General features: G+C 33.7%; 1 protein-coding gene across 1 annotated transcript; it reads left to right on the forward strand.

The window, feature by feature from the left end:
• Positions 1–3,406: 3,406 nt before the first annotated feature.
• Positions 3,407–10,847, forward strand: LOC147382528 (asparagine--tRNA ligase, cytoplasmic 2-like). The gene is made up of 9 exons (XM_086428843.1): positions 3,407–4,126; positions 5,301–5,537; positions 6,765–6,970; positions 7,141–7,531; positions 8,225–8,410; positions 8,495–8,559; positions 9,356–9,485; positions 9,568–9,626; positions 10,409–10,847. Exons 1-9 carry the CDS (start codon positions 3,728–3,730, stop codon positions 10,590–10,592), a joined length of 1,857 nt encoding a protein of 618 aa, XP_086284969.1. The 5' UTR covers positions 3,407–3,727; the 3' UTR covers positions 10,593–10,847.
• Positions 10,848–22,701: the final 11,854 nt, after the last annotated feature.

A 22,701-nucleotide genomic window follows, 5' to 3' on the forward strand; every position in this document is an offset into this window, starting at 1 on the left:
TGCACTGATGCAGGTCGTATCATTCTGTCTTTATATGTTGATGACATGATTATTACTGGTGATGATATTGATGGTATTTCAGTTTTGAAGACAGAGTTAGCTAGACAGTTTGAAATGAAAGATTTGGGTTCTCTACGATATTTCTTGGGTATTGAGGTAGCTTGCTCACCCAGAGGTTATCTTCTTTCTCAGTCAAAATATGTTGCAGATATTCTTGAGCGAGCTAGACTTACGGATAATAAGACTGTTGATACTCCCATTGAGGTTAACGCAAAGTATTCTTTTTCTGATGGTTTACCTTTGTCAGATCCTACTTTATACCGTACTATTGTTGGGAGCTTGGTATATCTCACTATTACTCGTCCAGATATTGCATATGCTGTTCATGTTGTTAGTCAGTTTGTTGCTTCTCCTACTACAGTTCATTGGGCAGCTGTTCTTCGTATTTTGCGGTATCTTCGGGGTACAATCTTTCAGAGTCTTTTACTTTCATCCACCTCTTCCCTTGAATTGCGTGCATACTCTGATGCTGATCATGGCAGCGATCCCACAGATCGCAAGTCTGTTACTGGTTTCTGTATCTTTTTGGGTGATTCTCTTATTTCGTGGAAAAGCAAGAAACAATCTATTGTTTCTCAATCTTCAACCGAAGCAGAATACCGTGCTATGGCATCTACTACCAAAGAGATTGTTTGGTTACGTTGGTTACTTGCAGATATGGGAGTTTCTCTTTCCCATCCCACTCCTATGTATTGTGACAACCAGAGTTCTATTCAGATTGCTCACAACTCGGTTTTTCATGAACGAACTAAACACATTGAGATTGATTGTCACCTCACTCGTCATCATCTCAAGCATGACACCATTACTTTGCCATTTGTTTCTTCTTCTTTGCAGCTCGCAGATTTCTTTACCAAGTCACATTCTATTTCTCGTTTTCGTTTTCTAGTTGGCAAACTCTCGATGCTTGTAGCTGCCGCGTCGTGAGTTTGAGGGGAGATGTTAAGAAATATAGGGTTATTTTTTATTTATTGTTTATTTAAGGGTAGAATAGTCTTTTCAATTTTCTTTGACTTAACCTATATATAGTCTCTTTGTATTTAGGTTAAATCATTCTTTTTGTATTCAATTGCTTTTGTGTAGAATCAATAAAACATGAGCCTTTTTCTTTTTTCTGTGTGTTTTTGGATTGTTTAACACTTTTAACCAACATTCCTTTGGTGCCCTTTTACCACCATCTTTTAACTTTAAATCCATTCAAAACACTTCCCAAGAATTGGAAAGGACCGCTTAGAGTCAAACCGAACAATTTCTAAAATATTGTCCAAGTTTTTTTTTAAAAAAAAAAAAAAAAAAACATCCAAAATGCCCCTAGTGAGTCATAATCTTCACTTAGGAATAGTCCTGGACATAAAAACTATCATTTTGGTCAAATTATCTTGAAAATAACTGAAATGCCCTTTGATAACATTGCCCTCGTGCTTATAATGCTTAGGACTGCAACTTGGGCAGGTTGGAGGGTAAACCCAAGCTTAACCCAAGTGGTAAAACCATTAACCTGAGTTCAACTCAATCCAACCATCAGGTCTGAGTTCGCTAACCTGAGCTCAACCCAAGTTTGATCTTCTAATATCGGGTTAAATTTGGGTTAGTATGAATTAGGTAATTTTGAAACGGTTGACTAGTTAAATATTACTAATTTCATTTTAATCAATAAATAAATTTTATATCTTAAAAATAATATAAGATGGAATTAAAATGTTAAACAAAAAACTTATAATAATTATAAAATTATTTGTATGTTAGTATACATGCGTCGGGTTCAGGTTAAGTTGGGTCGTTCGATCCCTCAACCCTAATTTTGAGATATTCCAACCCATGCTCAACTCATTTTCTACACAACTCAGCCTAGACTCACTCATTAATCATGTTAAGCCCAGATTGTGTTCCGGCCAGCCAGACCAGGTTGCAGCTCTATAATACCCTAAACATTTTGAAACACTTATTTTCATCGAAAATTGCATCTAGAGCTGATTCTAGGAGATCTTCAAATCCAAAGTCAACAATCTTTGACCATAGTCAACATCCCAACCCTGGACTCTTAGTCAAAACTAGTCTAAAGAGTTTAAAAAAAATCAAAACACTCAAATCTATTGTCGAACCATCCATGTGGGCCCTAGCCCATTCAATTAATTTTAAAATTAAAATACTTTAAACCAATCTAAAAGACTTCCAAAAGATTAAAGCACCTCCCAAGTCCCAAGCTGGTCAATCAACTCATAAGCGTGTCCAAAAGTCTTTTAGAAAAGAGATATTTAATTGACGGACTTATTTGTTGCATTTTTATTATAAAAAATTCCTTACTTTACCAAAGTTGTTACAGAACAAACCAAGGAGGGAGAATCTAGCTAGCCTGGATAAGTTAGTAAGATTTCAAATCTTACTAAGGAGGCCCACATGGATCATCCCCTTGGCAATCCAACACCAAAACTTAATTTCTGAGAAAAAAAAACAAACATCTTTTTGGAACTTGATGCAAGGTGCTGAGAACGACAGCTACCAAATTCCAAAATTTAAAACAAAGCATAATGATGAAAATTTACTTTAAAAAAATATTAATTTTTAAAATTCTTAAAATTTTATCCTCTACAACAATTTGCCATCGGATCATGTTTTTAGATGCTACAAATTGACGCTGTCACCAAACTTTCCTTACAAACTTACTATGGAAAGAGATTTTCTTACTTAACAAACCTCGTAGCGGGAATCACATCATTGTAAATGCATAAATACTTATAATACACTCAATTTTTTCAATTAAATATTGATTATATCTTCTTCATGTTTTTCGGTGGTGAGAGGAGAGATAATAGAACATGTATTAATTTAAAGAATTAAGGGTATTATAGGTATTTTATCTTTTTAAAAGATGTGTATTCTGTTCCAAGATTCATTAACTAGTAAACTTGATGAAGTAAGGGAATTTTTGAAAAAAAAAATTCAATAAATAAGTATTTGTTGCAAATATTTATTTAAAAAACATAAACACCTGGCCCCCCAAGTATTGGAAGTAGCAATGATGCTTATATCGAAAATGTTACGAGTGTTGACTAAGATAAGGCATTTTGTTATAGCACCACTATAAGATACGTTTATCAAGAAATGTAACACAGCGAATTTTCAAAAACTTCCATAATAACTTAAGAAAATTCTTTGTTTTATATCTTAAAAAATTAAACTTAGTTGACTCGGCCGAGTTTTTGTTATTTTTTGTCCAACTCGGTTTAAGACGAGTTTTGAAACCTTGGAGTGACCCGGTGACGGCTGCCGACGTTGCAAGGCAGAAAGTCCTTTTTTATTTTTGAAAGTTTAAATAAATTCCTTTTTCAAATGCCCCAACGTTCAAGAATTCCAAACCTTACCTCTCTCTCTCTTCTTCTTTTTTCCAAACCTCATCTCCAATCCCACAACTAGAGATGACCCAACTCAAAGACAATCCTTTTCCTTCTTCACCAAACCTTCCCTCCATCTCATCATCTTCTTCTTTCTCTCTCTTCAATCCCTTAGAAATACTTCCCAAGCAAAGCATCCATCCTAACCTAAATCTCTTTAAATTCAATCTCCAATTCTCCTCTCCATTTAATCCAAAACCTAAACACAATAACAACAACAAATACCCAAACTTTTTTCTTCTTGTTTGTTACTTTGTTTTTTTTCAAATCCAAAAATGGCCACAGAAGAAGGACTTGGAGTTGAAAATCGTGTAGTAATAACTCAATCGAAATACTCGAAACGAGTTGTTTTGAAAACGATATTGGGTCGAAGCGATGGTGGTTTGGGTTTGATTGGGGAGACAATTGTGATTGGAGGATGGGTGAAATCCTCTAAAGAACAAACAAAAGATCTTCCTCAACCACCCAAAAGAATGTCTACCGAAAAAGATGTTAGCTGTGTTGAAATTCTTCAGTCTCGAATCCCTCTCTTTCGTTCGATTTTTAATGTTTTGAGTGGAAGCGGTGGTCGTCCTCTTCCACCCAAGTTGGATTCTGTTCCTGCTACTAAGCCTTCTTTACCTGAAATTGCTTACTTGCAAGTCAATGATGGGTCTTGTGTTCCAAATCTTCAGGTACAATTCAATTTAATCAAACTTCTTAGAATTTTTTTTTTCCAAATTAATGACTCTGCTTAGTGGGATGATTTGAATTTTTATTTTATTTTTGGTATGGAAGAATGTTTATTTATAGAAATTATGATTAATTTCATGAAAATTAAGTGTAGGTCTTCTGTTGAAGTGGGTTTTATTAGCTATTTTTGAGCCCTGCAAGTGATTAACCACCTCTTCTTGTTTGTTGTAATCCTTACTTTACATGTTGGGTGTGTATAATTATGGAGAAAACATTTTATCAAGAAAATCAATTTCTTGAGAAAAAGGATTTTGGAGAAAATGTTTGTTTGTGTTTGACTACCCCAAAGGAAAATGTCAAGTAAAAAAGGAAGTCGGTTTTTTTCTAGCATTTTAGGTGTGGAGGTAATTGCTAGAGAATAACATTAAGATTTTCCTGTCTTTTGACAAGAAAATCATTTTCCTAGGTGGTACAGTCAGAGAATATTTTCCTGGAAAGATAAGAAAACTATTTTTCAATGAACTTGGTTTTCCCACGAAAAATGCATCAATCATAATACTACTAGCATTTCTCATTTTTCTGAGAAAATTATTTTTCCTACAAAATTCCCATCCAATCATATAGACCCTAAAGGAATTTCACCATGATTGGATGCAGTTTGGGGAAATTCAAAATTCCCAAAAATAATGGTTTAAATCAGTATAACATAAGAAACAAAGACAGATAAGAAGAACAAAGCAAACTTTTATTTTTATTTTTTGCGAATTTTTTAGATGTTAAGTTAAACCCAAACTAAAAAGGGAAAATACCTAAAATGCTAGAAAAAAATTGAAAAATTCTAAAAACATTTTGATTCTGACAAAGATTAATTACCATCTTTGAAATTAAAATATTTTTCGTCAAAGTGGGAAAAAAAAATTCCTATTCTATAAAACAGTAAATACTTTCTTTGTTTTAATTTCAGTAAAACAGTTAAAAAAGTTTTGTTTTATAAAACAGTGAATTTTTTCCCCACTTTAACAAAAATATTTTAATTCAAAAAATGGTAAATTATCGATTTGGGAAATTAAAATGAGCAATGTGCCATTTTGGTAATTTTTCAATTTCCAGTGCATGTTTTGGTAAATCACCCAATTAAAAAATTATCCTAACTTTTGTGCTTGTAACTTGTTTCAGGTTGTGGTACATGTCTCTATTTCTCCTCTCAGTCAATTGACTCCTACTGGAACTTCAATCTTAGTAGAAGGTGTTCTGAAGCAACCATCAATACCAGGTAAGTGTGTTATAGAACTTAAAGTGGAGAAAATTTTACATTTGGGGACAGTTGATTATGCAGAGTATCCATTATCAAAGACAAGATTACCTTTGGAAGATCTAAGGAATTATTCACATCTTCGTCCACGAACAACTACGGTAATTTCTTATCCAATTTTGATTTAATTGTTCGCATTTTTATTACCACTATTAAGTATTTTGAAATTGTAAATTTTAATAACATTTTGGGTAATAGAAATTTTTATTTTTGTAGAGTTAGATGATGTTCCTAGTTTAAGCAGAATTAATCGTTATTCTAACCATGAATGAATCCAGGATCTATTTAGGATTGATTACTATTAACAAACATTTAACTATTAGAGAATTATGGGTAATCATTACAAGGAACATTAGCCATAACTATTAATGTGATTGGAATTTTTAATTTTTAGACTCACCTTCTCATCCTTGATCTATTCTTTATGGATCGGTTATTACCTTTAATGATGGAATTCCAGATTCTCAATAACCTCTTCTTCTCTATTATGCCGATTTCTAGAGAAAAATCAATTTTTTTCCTTTTTATTTCTTGAGAAGACCCTGATTTTCTAATGGAAAAGCAATCGTTAAAGACTGATATTTCTTGTTTTTATGTTATTTACTTCCATTAACTTTACCTGTAATCCTGATATTATGGGATAATTCTGGGGTAATGTTGAGTCCTTAATATGTATATGTTCAATCAAGGCTTAAATAGCATCGATTGAATGTTTTGGTTAATGAAAAAATTGATATCGTATTGGCTGATATATTTGATACATTACGATAGATACCCGATTAGGTGCAGATTTACAGTGTGGGCACTTTCCCCTCACAAAAATTCGTAAAAATCACATTGTCCTTCTGCTAATTTGATATATTTTGAGTTTGCCCTAGGAAACTTTTGGCAGTTGCCCCCGTTCCCACACCCCACTCAAACTTTTGGGTTTATTAGAACACCCTCTATTTGATTAATATTAGGTAGTTGCCCCCACCCCCACCCCCATCGATGACATTGCCCCTTGACTTAGGTCTTCTGTCATAGACTAATTAGAAGTGGCCTAAATGTCTTTGTCTTCAACCTTTTGATGAAAAATCTTTGAATTTTCTCCTCAAAACCACTCATCTTCATGTTCTTCAATCTTACCGGGCAACTATATGTTACCCAATTTACAAGAAAATCCTGACGCCACCCTTGTAGCTGATATATTATTGAAACATTCAATGTTTCGTATAGGTCTTGGCCGATAGCAATACATATCAACAGATGCATTCCGATATTGTAAACCGCGTATGTGTTCTATAATAAAATGAAAATTATCTTTAACGTGCTTTGTCATATTGTAGGTAGGATCTGTTACTCGTATCCGAAGTTCCTTGACTCAGGCTACTCACGCATTCTTCCAAAGCCATGAGTTCCTTTACGTGCACACACCCATTATTACTAGCACCGATGCTAAAGGTTCTAGTGAGAAGTTCCAAGTCACAACTCTTATTGGAAAAGATGAGAAAGAGGAATCAAATTCAATGAGGATAATAGAGCTATCAAGCTTGCAGTTGTTAAGGCTGCCATTAAGGAGAAAAGTAGTAAAATTGAAGAGTTAAAGCGAAGTGATAGTAATAAGGAGGCTGTGGATCTCGCACTTCAGGATCTCCAGAAGGCAAATGAGCTAGCCTTACAGTTGGAAGCAAGAGAAACATCAAATTCAATGGATGATAATAGAGATATCAACCTTGCAGTTGTTAAGGCTGCCATTGAGGAGAAAAGTAGTAAAATTGAAGAGTTGAAGCGAAGTGATAGTAATAAGCAATCTTTGGTTCTCGCACTTCAGGATCTCCAGAAGGCAAATGAGCTAGCCTTACAGTTGGAAGCAAGAGAAACATTGAATTCTGGAATTTTGTCCAAGTCTGGAAATGTGGACCCTTCTAAAGATTTCTTTTCTCACCAAATGTATCTAACGGTTTCGGGTCAGCTTCACCTTGAGAGCTATGCTTCTGCTCTTGGAAGTGTTTACACATTTGGACCGACATTTCGAGCAGAGAAATCTAAGTCTACAAAGAATTTGGCAGAGTTGTGGATGGTTGAGCTCGAAATAGCTTTTGCGGACTTAGAGGTATGTATGTGCTTTTAGTTTGTGTGGTTTCTTCATTCTTAATTTCTTGTATGTTACTCAATCCTTTTGCTTATATTCTTCTCCACAACACGTTGAGGGATTATAGAAGATCTGAAGAAAATGGATAAGGAATTCAAAGAGATCGATTACATCTCATTTTTCTCGTTTTTTGTTGTTTTTTTAATGGCTTGACAATGCTTACAAATTTGTTGAACATACTTGCAAAGTTTCTGAAATTTTCTCCAAATAATTGATTTGTTAACTTAAGAGATCTTGCTTTGTCACATCATTTTTTTATTGTTAGACACCAATTAATAAAATTATATAGTACACCAAATTAGGATAGAGTTATAGACAAAAAAAAAAAAAAAAAAGTTATGTAACAAGCAAAAAGGCATGATATCCTTATTTTGTAATTTAAAATATTACTTAAAGGGTAGTTTTGAAGATTACATAGTAAAAAGGATGTTCTTTAAAAACTAACCAACACGATTTTAGGGCCGTGGGATTGCAATTTTCTTTGCTTTTGGCCAAAATGACTCTGACTATAATAAGTTTAAATGATAAGGTGGGAGCATTTTTGGAATCCAAATTTTCGTGTTGAACCACTTCTACTCCACCTTCTCTCATTATAATAGTAAAGATGAAGGTTTATGGCACTTATTGAAATATTGTTGCTTGTCACACTTATAGGATGTCGTGAGCTGTGCGGTGGACTACTTGAAATTTCTGTGTCCATGGGTTTTAGAAAATTGTTTGGAAGATATGAAATTTGTGTCAAAAAGAATAGACAACACAGCTATTGATCGTCTTCAATCAATGACATCAAGCTCATTTGAAAAGATAACCTATACAGAAGCAGTAGAGCTTTTGAATAAGGTAAAAAAGTAGCAAATCAAGTTTCCAAGATAAAATAATTTTAATCCAATTGTAACTCACAACTGTGAAAAATTGCTCAAACAGGTTACAGATAAGACATTTGAAGCAAAACTTGAATGGGGTATAGCTTTGAGTGAAGAACATGAAAGGTATGTATGTCCATAGTGACATTTAGTATGCATTCTTGCAATCTGTGGCATTTGAAAGACATTATATTAATAAACAAAAAAAAAATGATAGAAAGAAATAGAGAAGAAGATGGTTATGTTAACCACCAACCACTCCAAAGGACCGATCTTTTGGAGAGGGGGAGAACGATGAATGAGAGGGTCACGAGGCTTAAGTAGGGAATGTCTCACACACCCGAGAGTGGAGGAAAATATACATTCAACACTACCCCTCACCCATAAGGGTGGAAAAATTGTGACCTATACGAACCTAGTGCTCTGATACCATGTTAACTAACCAACTACTCCGAAAGACCGATCTGTTGGAGAGGGGGAGGACTATGAATATAATAAGAGGGTCACGAGGATTAACTGCGGTATGACACACCCTAGAGGGGAGGAAAATATACACTCAACAGGTTGGTTTAAGCTAGCCAGGTCTCCTAGACCAGTTCGAGATTATTGATCTCCTAAATCCAGAGGATTCTTTTAATATTTCTAATTGATTTTTTAAATCCCATAGATTTCCTTATTTCTAGCGCAAACCCTAAACCAACCGAATTAAAAAATCCAAATCAATTCCTAATCTTAATCCTAATCCTAATCTCATAAACTAATCTTACTACTATACTGCATATCGTTCCGTACATGACACAATATGAGTCGTTCCACTTTACTTTTATCTTTCCACGAAATTGTTTTTATTTGCTATACATTGAAATTGTGAACTACCATCATTCTTGTTTAGGTATTTACTTGCTCTTTATAAAAATGACAGTTACTTAGCTGACAAGATGTATGGAAGGCCTGTAATTATATACAATTATCCAAAAGAAATCAAGCCCTTTTTTGCACGCCTTAACGATGATGGGAAAACTGTTGCCACAATCGATGTAATTGTACCAAAGGTAAATTTTGAAATGTTTGTATATTTCTATTTAAAAATAATAATATTTATCCCTATAACATGAATGACTTATTGTTGTCAAGGTTGGAACTTTGATTAGAGGTAGTCAAAAGGAGGAGCGCCTAGAAATGCTCATCAAAAGGTAATGTCATTCTCATCTACATCTATCCTTTCACTTCTAAATGATCTCACATGCACACACAAACACACCAACAAACAAACAAAAACCAAAAGAAAGGAAGGAAAAACCCATTGTCTTCAACCTCTTGCCATGAATAATTTTTCTTCCAAAAATTCATCATTTTCAACTTTCCCCCAAACCTAGACTGTTCTCGAGGGAAAAAGACTTCGAAGCGACCATCCCACTTCAAAATTTCGGTAGAACCCTCTCCTTTGAATTACACGTGGCGTTTTAAGGAGGTATCCCTAATATTAATGAAAAAGTAGGGTTGTTAAATAAACCAAAAAACCACTTGTCTTGTAACGAGGAGGGTTCCTCTAAAATTTTGAAGTGGCCTGCCCACTTCAAAGACAGACTCGTTCTTGAGGATTGAAGGTTAGAGGGAATATACTTTTGAGGTTAAAGACCGTGTAAAAAAATTTCCCCTAAGGTTGAAGCCGAGCCCAAATTTTTGTGATAAGTATTTTATATTGATGACAATGACTAGGATTTCACCAAACCTTAGCGATGCCACAAAATTACCCCTAATTTTATTAAGTAAGAGGAAAGATGACTGCAATATAAATTTTACACTAAAAGGGTGCTATTATAAATCTCTTCCATATGCAAAATATGATCTTAATTCTTAACCAATAAATTCCAACTCATTGTCGAACATATGAGACAATTTGAACATTCAATGTTTCAGGATCAACGTTATTTATCAACTTATATATAAGCCTATTCATGTTGAATGTTTGCAGGATAAAGGAGTTTGATTTGCCAAGAGAGCAGTACGAGTGGTATTTAGATCTACGGAGGCATGGAACTGTGAAACACTCTGGCTTCAATCTTGCGTTCGATCATATGGTTCTCTTTGCTACTGGCCTAACCAATATTAAAGATGCCATCCCTTTCCCTAGAAGTTGCAGTGACACAAAATACTAAAACTTGGTTCTAAGGGTGGAAGGAAAATAAAGATTAAAGATAGTGACACCCAATGGTGATGCCTTGTGATCTATTATTTAAGAATTCTAACCTTCCTTAGAATTCTTATGGTGTTGAATGTTGAAAATCGATTCACTTGTAATTGTGTATAGATTTTTATATGAAAAACAAATGGAAATATCCAACAATTCAATCATGTTGTTGCTTTTATGCATATGCCAGTTCTGTAACATTCTTGTTGGGTCGTTAGATCATAAATGAAATAAAATGAAGAACTTAAAGACGAAGATGGTTGATTTTTTAATTTTAATTTTTTTTGAAATGTAGGGTTTTCAACCCTTTAGAAACAAATCTTAGCTCTCAAGATCAAACAAAATCAATTTCTACAAGAACCTAGATCATGGGTTCATGAAAAATACCTGTGATGCTTAAACAAATAATGCAGAACTGATCTGCATATAGAGTTTAATTCAAATCGATCCAAACCTTTAGAGAATTCAGTCCAACAACAGTGGCGCTCAACACTTTCCCTTCTCATAGTTAAAGTGATGGGATTATGATCTTGAGCATGTGAGAAGGAACTCATCCTCCACTTAAATAGTTGCAATGGCTCACGATTTTGACCCATAGCCGAAATCGCAGCACACAAAAATGGAGTGAGTCTCTCTGATGATTATGGGTAGACCACCTCACCCTTTGAAAATGATAGGCTTAATTGTGGGAGCTTACCAAACTTTGTATGGACCAAATTTCTAACAATTTTCCACTTGGTACATACAAATGATTTTGATTTTGGAAAAGACTCAAGAACTAAAAAAGTTATTTTAAAGTCAAATGGTCTCTCTCAGTTTTAGAAAAACCATTGTTAAAAATTCTTTTAGGGATCACTTTAACTTTAACCTAATTTTAAAAATGATATTAACAATGGATCATGAATGTTTTGAAGTTCCTTATATTGACTTCAAGACAATTTCATGATCTCAAAGCTTCATATAATCATGTACTCACCTCATGCAATCATACGTGTACATGTTTTGTGTCCTTCATACTTCATACTTTTAGTGTGTTATTTTGATATATTACGACATAACAATCATGTGAAAACTATCACCATCCTATTAGAATAAACGCTAAACAATGCATTGCCCAAATGTATCTATCCTAAGCATACCTCATGAATATGTATTCCTAAGCAAAACTTTATCCATAGAGCATATGCACAAATATAGCATGGTGCAAACACCCCAATTTGCACAGGCCACCTTAAGATGGTCCATAAAAATAAACTTTTTACCAATTTATCGATTGAAGGCTTAAAGATCTAATGGTTGAAATTTCTCACTTTTTGTCATAATAAATTGGCCCATGGTTTTACAAATATATATATTTTTTTTTAAATTTGAGATACATCTCTTCCCACCACATCTGATTCTAAGCCCATCACTTCTAAACCACTTCCAAAGCCTGCCCTTTCTTCTAAAATACCCTAGCCTAATCAAATCCATCCCAACCCATAACTAATTCCACTATAAACCAATCTCAAAACTCAACTTACAAAAAGGCCAAATATTTAGAAACCTAAGCCACATCACCCATGGATCACCCCTAAAGCCATACCAAAGCCCATGACTAAGCCCCATATCCATGTCCATAAGCCTTTTTTAACTTCAAAGTCCATTGACCAATGTCAAGGCCTTGTCCAACCACTTTGCCACATGTCACCACAATAATCAACCTTCTAAAAAAATAAATCTCATCATCATCATCACTATCCCTCACACCATAACACATGTCACTACTTAACTCCATAATTTTCTCTAAGAATATTTCTATAAGTCACTCCTATGTTTTTGTTAAGTGTTTAAAAATATGTATTTTTTATTTTATTTTATAGAGCACTTAACCGTATTTTCTAATATAGAAGTAAAATTTTTTTATGAAATTATGCATAATAGTTACATCATCATAAGTTACATTTTATTGATTAAATTGCATGTGTCAATTTCTTATAGGCAAAACAAATGGAAATTAAATAATCAAAGAGTGAAAAAACTATCAAAGTCAAATTCAAAGATTAAAGTCAAAGAGATTTAATGGTCTTGGATTAATAGAATCAAGTTTTCCTTCACTCTAAATCTGTCATGTTATACATGTTTTGCCCATAAATTTTAACTCATTTATCAAAATAAGGTGATATCAGTGAAGTTAGAAAATTGATTCAAAGGAAAACAAATTAGTATTCACAAAAAAGGCTAATTTGGATTTTGAATGGTAAAAAACATGTGACAAATCAAAAACTCCAAATCTATCATATTTTACCATTTTGGACGTACTTATTGACTCAATTGTTAAAATGGTGCAAGGTTAGTGGAGTTAGAGCTCTAATTGATAGAGGGAGATATTTCTATTTCATGAAGGAGTTCAGATGAAAAAATGTAAAAATTTGTTATCAAAGTAACTTTAGTTTTTTTTTCTATAAAAAGACCTTATCTTTCTAGTTTTCGGGTTTTCTTTTCTCTTTCTTCGATCCCCTCTCCTTTCCTAGTCTCTCTCTCTTCATCTTTTAACTTTAGGTTTAATTTTAATTTTATTTTTGTTATAATTTTGGAAGACAATGAAGATTTTGTTCAAAGATTTTATGGAGTTCTTCAATAATAAAGTATTTTGTTTATTTTCTCTATGGTGTTCATAATCATGCTTGTAACATCCCAAGCCTACAATAGTACAATATTAGCCGTTTTGTGTCGAAGCCCATACGACTTTAAAATGTGTTATACTATGTAGGGTCTGCTTTGTCCTTATAGATTGGGATATGAATGTTCTCTTGTCCGATATAGGATTAATTGCACCATTCCCTGTCATTCCACCTTGCTATGTGATAGCTCCATTTCGACCTTTTGGTTTCTATAGCCTTTCCATTTCATGCTAGTAGCCCACTAGTGATGATGTGACAATCTTCCCACCAAATAGGAAAAGCTGTCATCGATTCTAATATAATTTGTAATGCCCACTTTCACAATAATATAATATTGTTCGTTTTGGACTGAAGCCTGCAAGACTTTAAAAAACATTGTACTATGTAAGGTTTATTTATCCTTATAGACTAGGTTCTGAATGTTCTCTAATCAAATATGAGACTAATCTTACTCCTCCCTAACATTCCACTTTGCCATATGACGGCTCCACTTTGACCCTTTGGTTTTCATATTCTTTTCCACGTTTATCCAGTGGCGCACCAGCAAGGCCGTGACAATGTTTTTCTAATCTCCCATTCTAGGAAGATTGATGAAGCCATATTAAACTAGGTAAATTTATTTCTAATATTTTTGTTGTTGAATGTATTTTTAAAGATTTTTAATAAATTTATCTTCAATAACCTTTGATCCTAAGTATTCTTCAACTATTTCTTCTTATCCATCACGCTTAGTGTGACCATTACTATTGAAAAATAAATTCATTATATTGGATACTCGCCTTGATGGAGGATCGTTGGACAATAAAATAAATTTTAAGTGAAGAAAATTTTAGCTAATTAATTAGATTTATTTTACAAGGATTTTTAAGAAAAAATATTTTGAGTCTAGATCTTTTGTTGTATTCTTGATTTGAGTTATTTATCAAGAACTTGAACATTAGGATTATATTTACTTAGGTTATTTTGGTGGATTCATTCTCTCTAATTTTTTCTTAAATTATAAGTTTTTTTTTTTTTAGTTTTAATTATTTCCAATAAAATTTAATTTTTCTCTCAAAATCAATCTTTTTTCCTTTTGATTTACTAAAATCTAAAATATTAGTTCCTCAATCCTTAGTGGAACAACCCTACTTGTTAGTCTAAAACAGGTTTTTAATTTTTTATTTGTTCTTGTTCTTTTCAGAAACATTTTTACGCGATGAACAAATGACACTGCTACCGGGGATCGAACCCGGGTTAAATAGTGTACTATATGACACTAGACTCCATCTATTCCCTAGAAAGCTTAAAACCAAATGACTCGGACTTTTCATAGTTCACATTATTCACCCACATGGTGCAATTGAGGTTCAAGATCCCCAATAATGGGTTCATTTTTCAAGTCAATAGACAAAAACTTAAGTCCTATCTTGAGTACTTTGTCTTAGAAGATGAGAAAACTTTCTTGGAGGACCCTAATTATCAGGTTTAGTCATTCTTTTTACCTTTTGTCTGGTTAAAAACGTTAAACTTAGCACTATTGGAAGGTGACCTTGTGACTTCTCATTTTTTTTACAAGTTCTTCTTTCACATTCTCGTCAATTGTTAAGAAATTTTAATTTTGTCTTTGCTTTACATTTTATTGCATGTCATGCTTACATTGAGAACAATGCATCATTTAGGTTTAGGGTGTGGGATATTTTCTTGAAATAATGAGTATTAAAATTAGATGTTTTTAGACATTTTATTAAAATTAGAAAAATTAGAATTTCAATAATGAACCTTGAGACTTAAGCAATTTCATTATCATTCGCTCAATAAATCTTTGAAAGAATTACATCTCTGAAAAATTCACTACACATCTGACTAGTTTTGAAAGTCTAAATTGATTGGATGAGAGTGAAATATCCATTAAAGATGTGTTTTGAGGTGTTAAAGTCAATATGGACAATTGTTAGGGACATGCACAAATATTCCATTAATAAATAGAGGGATATTATTATTGCTTGCATGAGATTGTATAACTTCATTCGAAAGAAAGTTTTAATAGATGTTGAATTTTCCCTATACAATGAAGTAAATAATACAGATAAAACCATTTACTACAGGAAAAATGGCTTATAGTAACGATTTTTAGTGACAGTCAGATTTTGACTGTCGCTATAGAGTTATTTAAAACACAACTCACTCACTCTCTTTATCTTTCGTCTCAAACGAAAATAATCTGTCTCTCACCCTCAAAGTCAACGTTGATCTCTCTGTCTCTCATCCTTAAACTCGACGTTGACGCTAATATCTTTGTTTCTTATTTCAAGTTAGAAAACGAAGTCTCTTTGTCTCTCTCTCATCTCATACTTGAACTTAAGATCTCCTTTGAAACAAAACTTCAAATTAAGGTCTCTCTCTCTTGATCACTCAAACATGTGAGGATTCAATTTAATAGACCAAACAATCCTTATGCAGTCCATTAAATAGTCCAATTTCAGTCCCTTAAACCACCTAAACAATCCTTAAACCATTCCTTAATCCATAACTCAAGACCACCCAATCCCTCGTTCAAAACAATCCCCAAAACCATACCTTAATGTCTCACTCACCATTCTAATCTCTCATCTAAAACATTCCCATGCTCAACAATCTCAAACCTTCAATGAACTCGCTAGCAGTCCCGGTCCCAGGCAAAACAACCACGAATCCACACACATAATGAACCAAAAACCATTCAAGATCACCCCCGTCATCATTCAATTACTATGCACGACCTCGACTACATTCCGAAATATCCCAATCTCAAAAGCTTCGAACTTCACCCGCCGTACCCCAAACTTGCAAATCAGTCCCACTACACCCTGCCACCCCCAAATTCCACACTCATCACAGCCCAACAAAACAATACTGCTTTACCCCATTCACATCAATCCAATCCAAACACCCACATGTTCCCAGCCCCAACGGCCAATTATCCAAATAAAATCACGGATCACCCAACCAATGTGACAAATCCATCAGCTATAATGACCAATAAAAAATCAGCTATAAACCCCTCCAATGGTTCAACAACCTCAATCATCTGCAAATCCACCTACCAATCTCCAAAATTCCATCAACCAACAATTCAAAGTTGCACATAATGAACAAGATAAGTTCCTAATGGTTTACATGGCAACATTACGAGAGAAAAAGATTGACAAGAAAAATAATAATAATAATTAATAAATAAATAAATAATAAAGTAAAAATAAAAAAGAGGGCAATTAGCATGATAAAATTACAGGAGACAACCGAAATAAAAAGGGTAAGGCACTTACCTTAGTTGATCAAAATATCGAAAAATTTTGAGTGCACCACAAAAACACTCAAAAACCAATCCAAAAAAGTGACAGCAAGTCTGAATCAAAACTAAGATAAGGGTCCTTGAAAATAAAAGGAAAGAGAATCAAAGAAAATCAAAGGGAAATTTGTTAAGGAAACTCACCTCAATGCTCTGGAAGGATCCGAGTCACCCCGACAACAAGATTGACCTCTACGAGGTGAAAAACAAAGAGAAACTCAAAAGAGAGAGAAAGATCAAGAAAATTGAAGAGAATCGCCAAAAATCGCCAGAGAGAAGAAGAGAAATCGAAGGAAAACGGAGAAGAAATGAGAAATGGAGAGGCGTGCAGGCCTTAAGCTTTTAAAATTTGTACTAGTCTGTATTACCAGTACGGGTAAGGAAAATCTCGTTACATTCGTGTCTCAAGCACGGATGGAAGAAACAAAGTGCTATCGGTTTCTCAAATATGGATGAAATAGGACCAAACGCCATCTGTGCTTTAGGCACGGATCAATCAATAAAAAATTCAAACAAATCCAAAAAAGTCAAAAAAAAAAAAATCAAAAAAATCAAAAATCAAGAAAATATGAAAACCCATAAATATCAAGAAAATACAAAAAATCAAAAATCAAATAAAAAAAATCAAGAAATCTATCCAAAATCAAAAGAATTTCAAAAACCCTTTTGAGTTGCACTCAACTCCGATCTGCCAAAACACGATTGAAAAAACTACTAAATTTCAAAACTCATTAAATTCTCATCAAATCCGAGATCTCATATGAGCTCTACGCCATTGAGATTGAGAAATCAATAAGGCAAAACTCTATCAGATCCCGTGCTTGAGTAGCCATTTTCTATAAAGATTATCAATTCAATTGGTAATTCGAAGTCGTGTTTTGCAGAATTTTTCTAGCCCGTACAAATAGGAGTTTACTCTATTCTTTGTAATTTTTTGCACATAATTCCTGTAAAGAAGGACAGCTGTAGACACCCCAATTTGAACGGGCCCCTACTCGAAAGAACCCAAAAATACCGATTTTTCAACAAAATGTGCTAACGGGCCTCAAGGGCACAAATCATTGAAAAATGACATTTTGATTGAATCGAGGTCCCTAAGACCCCCTAGGTCTGGTGGGCCCACCTAAAAAGACTTGTGGTACCGACCACCTTCCCACCTTTACCGTTCTGCTCCCGAAATAAAAAATACCCGATTTTCAATAAAATTCACCAACATGCCTAGAAAACCTAATTTGTCAACACTTGGCATTTTGACCAATCCAATGATTTTTAAAACCCCTAAAAAGACGAATAAATTTAAAATGAGACTTGGGATACCCACCACTTTCTCACTACCTTTCACCACTCCACCTCCGAATCTGAAAAAATCTTAAGCCCGTTCAAAGCTCGCGGATCCTCAACTTTCAAAAGTAAAATTTTCTCACCTTACCTCCTAACCTAAATTTAATCCCACATCAACCTAAACCCTAAAACCTACCCATCCTAAAAAATTCATTCTAAAATGACTCTAACCAGTCCATAAACAACCTATAACCTTCCCAAAACCCAAGCTTAACACACTAAAGCCCACAAACCCAATCCATATCAAATTCATATCATATCCAACCTATAACCCTAACCCATGAACCACTATCCCTATCAATCAATCACCATCTTGATCACTAAATATGATACATGTCATTACCTCAATTTACCTCCCTCATCTAACTACCAACCCCCATTACTTTTCTCTAACAATCCATCTACCCACATCATCTCTCTCTAAAAATCATCTCAATCCATACCCTTCCTTAACCTATCCACCTCACCCTTCTCTAATACAATCAACCACCCACATCACAACCCATATCCCCTACACCCTAACCCATCACTTTTCTCTAAAATACTCTATCAACTCACATCACAACCCACACATCCCCTCATCATTTCTTACAAAATCATTCTCACAAACCAAACCCACACCCTTCATCACCAATCTAACACTCCTTCTATCTAATCAACTCATCTAATCACTTTACCTTCCCATCCTTTTTGACATATGTCATTATCCCCTCAACTCTCCCAAAATCCAATTAACCAATCTCTTACACAACTCATTCTCTTAATCTAAACACCTTACCTCTTCAACCTACCTAATACTCAATTAATAAATCACTCCCTTACACCCCCCATTCTCTCCATCACACATCACTTATCTCATCTCACCAAATACTCCACCCAAGTGGGTTGGATAAGATCTAAACCATTTTGATTCAAATACTACCCATTTACCCTCATTATACAATTACCCTCTTCTTCACTGTAAATTTCATATCCTCACCTTCAAGACCTATGCCATTCTCTACTCTCCCAACACTTCACCTTATTATATCCCTAAAGTATCGTCAAAAGACCTATAAATACCCCCTTCCTCTTCCAAAATGGGTATCAAGTTTGATACAAAAAAATCCTCTCTCAATTAACTTCTATTTTCACTCTCCTACTCTCATAATTAATCTTCAAAAATATATATATATATCTACTCCTATATCCTACTAAGGACTCAAGAAAACATAAAAAAAAAAAGGAGGAAGGAAAGAAAATAAATCTTTGAAGCTTCAAGGTGGGTTATAGAATCAATACCCCCTTTCTCTTTACCTTCTCCATATCCTTCTTCTACTATCCCTTTCCTTTTTTTAATTTTTATTTTAGAAGGACTTAGGATGTAAAGCTCCCCTTCCCCTATCTCCGATAGATCGGACTTTCGGTCGATTGAAAGTATAGGGGTTATAATCCCTTTTAAAATAAAATCAATTTTAATCCCTAGATTGTTTTGAGGGAATTGGAATTTGGATCTATTTCAATCCATGAGAATGGACCACTATCCATTAGGCAACACTTTTCAAAAGTATGTCATGTGAAGGCTAAACTTCTATAGGGGTCATCTCCTTCAATAAAATATTCCCAATAGTCTAAGCCGACATTGAGTCCCTACTTACGGTACAAGCTACCGACATGTGGCACTTTATCCCATCTACAATTTTTAATAAAAAATGACCGAGTTGAGTTGAAGTTACCACCACTTGGATGGGAGAAAAGGGTGCTTAACACCTTCCCTTTTCTCCAATTGAATCCCTTAATCCGATCTCAAGATTAGAATGGTATTTTCCATTGAAAGTCACTAAATGTCAAAAGTGACAATTTTTCTAAAATGTATATCGGATGACCATTCACACCCTCTTACAATATGAATGGTGGTGACTCCAAACTTTAGTAGATGTGACACTTGTAATTGAGAATCACATATCTATGCCTACCATTGCAAATCAGATTTTCTCGTGATTGTATTAGACCCCCAAGGTTTCTCTTATTGTCATAGATGTAGTAACAATCAATTAAATAATGATTTCTTTGTGGTTGCTAAATCTTGTAGGATATAGTTTCCAATGTGATTTAAAGCAGTTGTCTCATTCTTATAGAGAGTTTGAGTGTTTCAAATACTATGAAATGTTACTTGACATTCAAAATGTGCTCAAAGAATGTAGATGTGCTCTCTCTAGGCTTGCCAAGGTAATTTAAGATGTCTATTCTCCTACTACCAATCCCTCCAGCACACCTAAATCCTATTTTATTATTTTATTATGGCAATCACTTGTGATTTTCTTTTATTTTACCTACTTAATTGGATTAGTGATGAAAAAACATCACGTAAGTTCTGGGCTTTTTGAGGAAGAAACATACAACAATATTTCTTCTTTGGACAAGTGATTTAAGTAGATGTTTTCGATTTTAACTGCCAATTTAGCAATTCATATCTAACCACGAGGACAATTTTTGTGTTGGGTGCTAGTTTGAACAAGATGAAATGGAAACAAAATTGGGAGCACCAACTTTTGACTCCGAGTCAAGTTTGTACCATTTTCCCTCTTCTATAATTTGCTTGAATGCTTGGGCAATTTTGTTGCTATTTATGAAAAATTTCTTGTTCAATGTTATTTATGAAAGGTTAAGAATGCTTTTAGAACTTCTACATGTATGTCTTTGCAATCGTACACATGTATTTATGCACATATGCAGGGGTTACATGCAAGTTCTGGAATCCATCACTTAATGTGTCCTTCCAACATGGCCAGTTCTAAAAATATCAGTAGAATAGATGATTAGTCTCATGTTTTAGGTTGATTTTTTTTTTTGTGTTGTAGACTTAGTTTGTTAAAGATTTCTATAAAGTAGAGTTGAACCTCATTCTGTGGTTCAACTGGGTGTCTATGAGGAAATTTTCATTATGTGCTTATTTTGTGTTATTTTCTTTTATTTCTCAATTCCTTTGTTTACTTTTCTGGTTGTTTAATTAAGTTAAGATTTACATGTTAGAGATTGGCATGTATATTACTGTATGTTGTATTTTATTAGTTTTAAGATCTATAATGGTGCAACTATTTTCTTGGTGCAAGTAGGAAGGGAAGAACATGTAAGAGGAGATGAAGTTGGACAGGGCAATGTAGGAGTGAGGAAGTTACAAGAATCAATCAAACAAGTAAAAGATCAATATGTAGAAAAATGGTTTTATTTGTGTGTTTTTTTGTTGTACCAAGAAGGCTAAAATGGTGTATCAAGTGAGGAATGATACTAAATTTTTTACATATATATATGTAAAAATTTAGGTTGAAAATGATGAAGAGGGCATTTTGGGTATTTTCCTTGTAGTCTACTTAGAATACTAGGTTCAAGGGGGGCATGTCAGCAATTTCAAAACATGGGTATTATTAATATTCAGCAAAATATGAGGTGCATGTATGAAATCACGTTTTTTTTAAATTACTCTTACAACGACGGTCGTGACCGTAGCTAAAGATTTAATTTTTTTAAATACCCTATAGTGATGGTCAACAACGGTTGTCACTATAAGTCATACATATAACGATAGGTTCGGGAATAGTTGGCCGTTGATAATACATACAGCAATGGAATGTTTAGTGACAACCACCAACAACCAGGGTGACCGTTGCTTTATAAATTTGCGACGGATTTTTTCTCTATAACGATGATCACGGTCATCAGTATATCCCTTCTTTACTATAGTGGTTCCTAAGAGTATAGATGAACCTAAACTCTCGAGACATTCATAACAAGAAAGACATAAAGAAATAGAATACAAGAGAGAAGTCATGGCTAAAGTTATAAAAGAAACTTATGATCGATATGATATAGTTATATAATTTTAAGACTTAGAAGTTACTATTATCTAAATAATTTACATATTTAAATGAATTCATTATGTTTCTACTAAATGAACATCTATGTTTACTGGTATGATGATCACATGTATATTTTATTACTGAATGTTTTCTTTACATTTTAAGTTTGTTCGCATGATTATTATAGTTTATCATAAATTTTTGTCGCTCTTGTGAACGAAAGATGAGGTTGCATACTTCCAACATAAAAAGTAACAATGGTAGATAATTCCATAGGTATTCATCATAGAAGGTAATGAATAATTTGCATTAATTTGTATCAGTCATAAATATGAAATTACATATTTTAAATAAAATGCATATATTTTTTTCATTTACAAGAGCATAAAAATGGTTTCTTATGGTTTAATGAATCCGAGAATATTGATCATGATGATAATAAGTTTGAGAAGAAAAAGACAAAAAATAAATCTTTGGAGACAAAACTAGGTCTTATATGTATGAGTAGGATGCAATATATTACAATTTATTGTGATATTGGTCTGTTTATCTATGATAGTTGTAATATTTTTTTATTAAGTAATTGTATGTATTATGAAACATGTTATTCTTACTAGTATATAATTGATCATGACATACCACTACGTCATATTGCGGTTTTGGCGACGTCACAACCGCGCTAAAAACGACTGCTAAAGGTAGTCGTTTATTACGACAGTTTTCAACCGTCGTTTAAGCGTCGTTTCCACGCACTGATTGTAATAAGTAAAAGTTGGGGTGCTAATAGCCACTAAAAATAAAAAAAAAATTCAAAACCTTCTTCGTTTACAGAACTCGTCTTCGACAGGATCGAAGTTCTTCTCTCACTCTCACTCTCACTCGACTGATCTTCCCTTTATATTCCGTCGCTCTCACTCTATTCCGTCG

Source organism: Akebia trifoliata, chromosome 16 (genome assembly GCF_017979445.1).
Source record: "Akebia trifoliata isolate Shusen 1 chromosome 16, ASM1797944v1, whole genome shotgun sequence".
Classification (NCBI taxonomy): Eukaryota; Viridiplantae; Streptophyta; class Magnoliopsida; order Ranunculales; family Lardizabalaceae; genus Akebia; species Akebia trifoliata.

Bases quoted from the DNA above. Each gene is read 5' to 3' on its own strand.
- LOC147382528 (XM_086428843.1), top strand. From the start codon at position 3,728: ATGGCCACAGAAGAAGGACTTGGAGTTGAAAATCGTGTAGTAATAACT. The intron at 4,127-5,300 runs GTACAATTCAAT...AACTTGTTTCAG, and splicing joins CTTGTGTTCCAAATCTTCAG to GTTGTGGTACATGTCTCTAT. The intron at 9,486-9,567 runs GTAAATTTTGAA...ATTGTTGTCAAG, and splicing joins TCGATGTAATTGTACCAAAG to GTTGGAACTTTGATTAGAGG.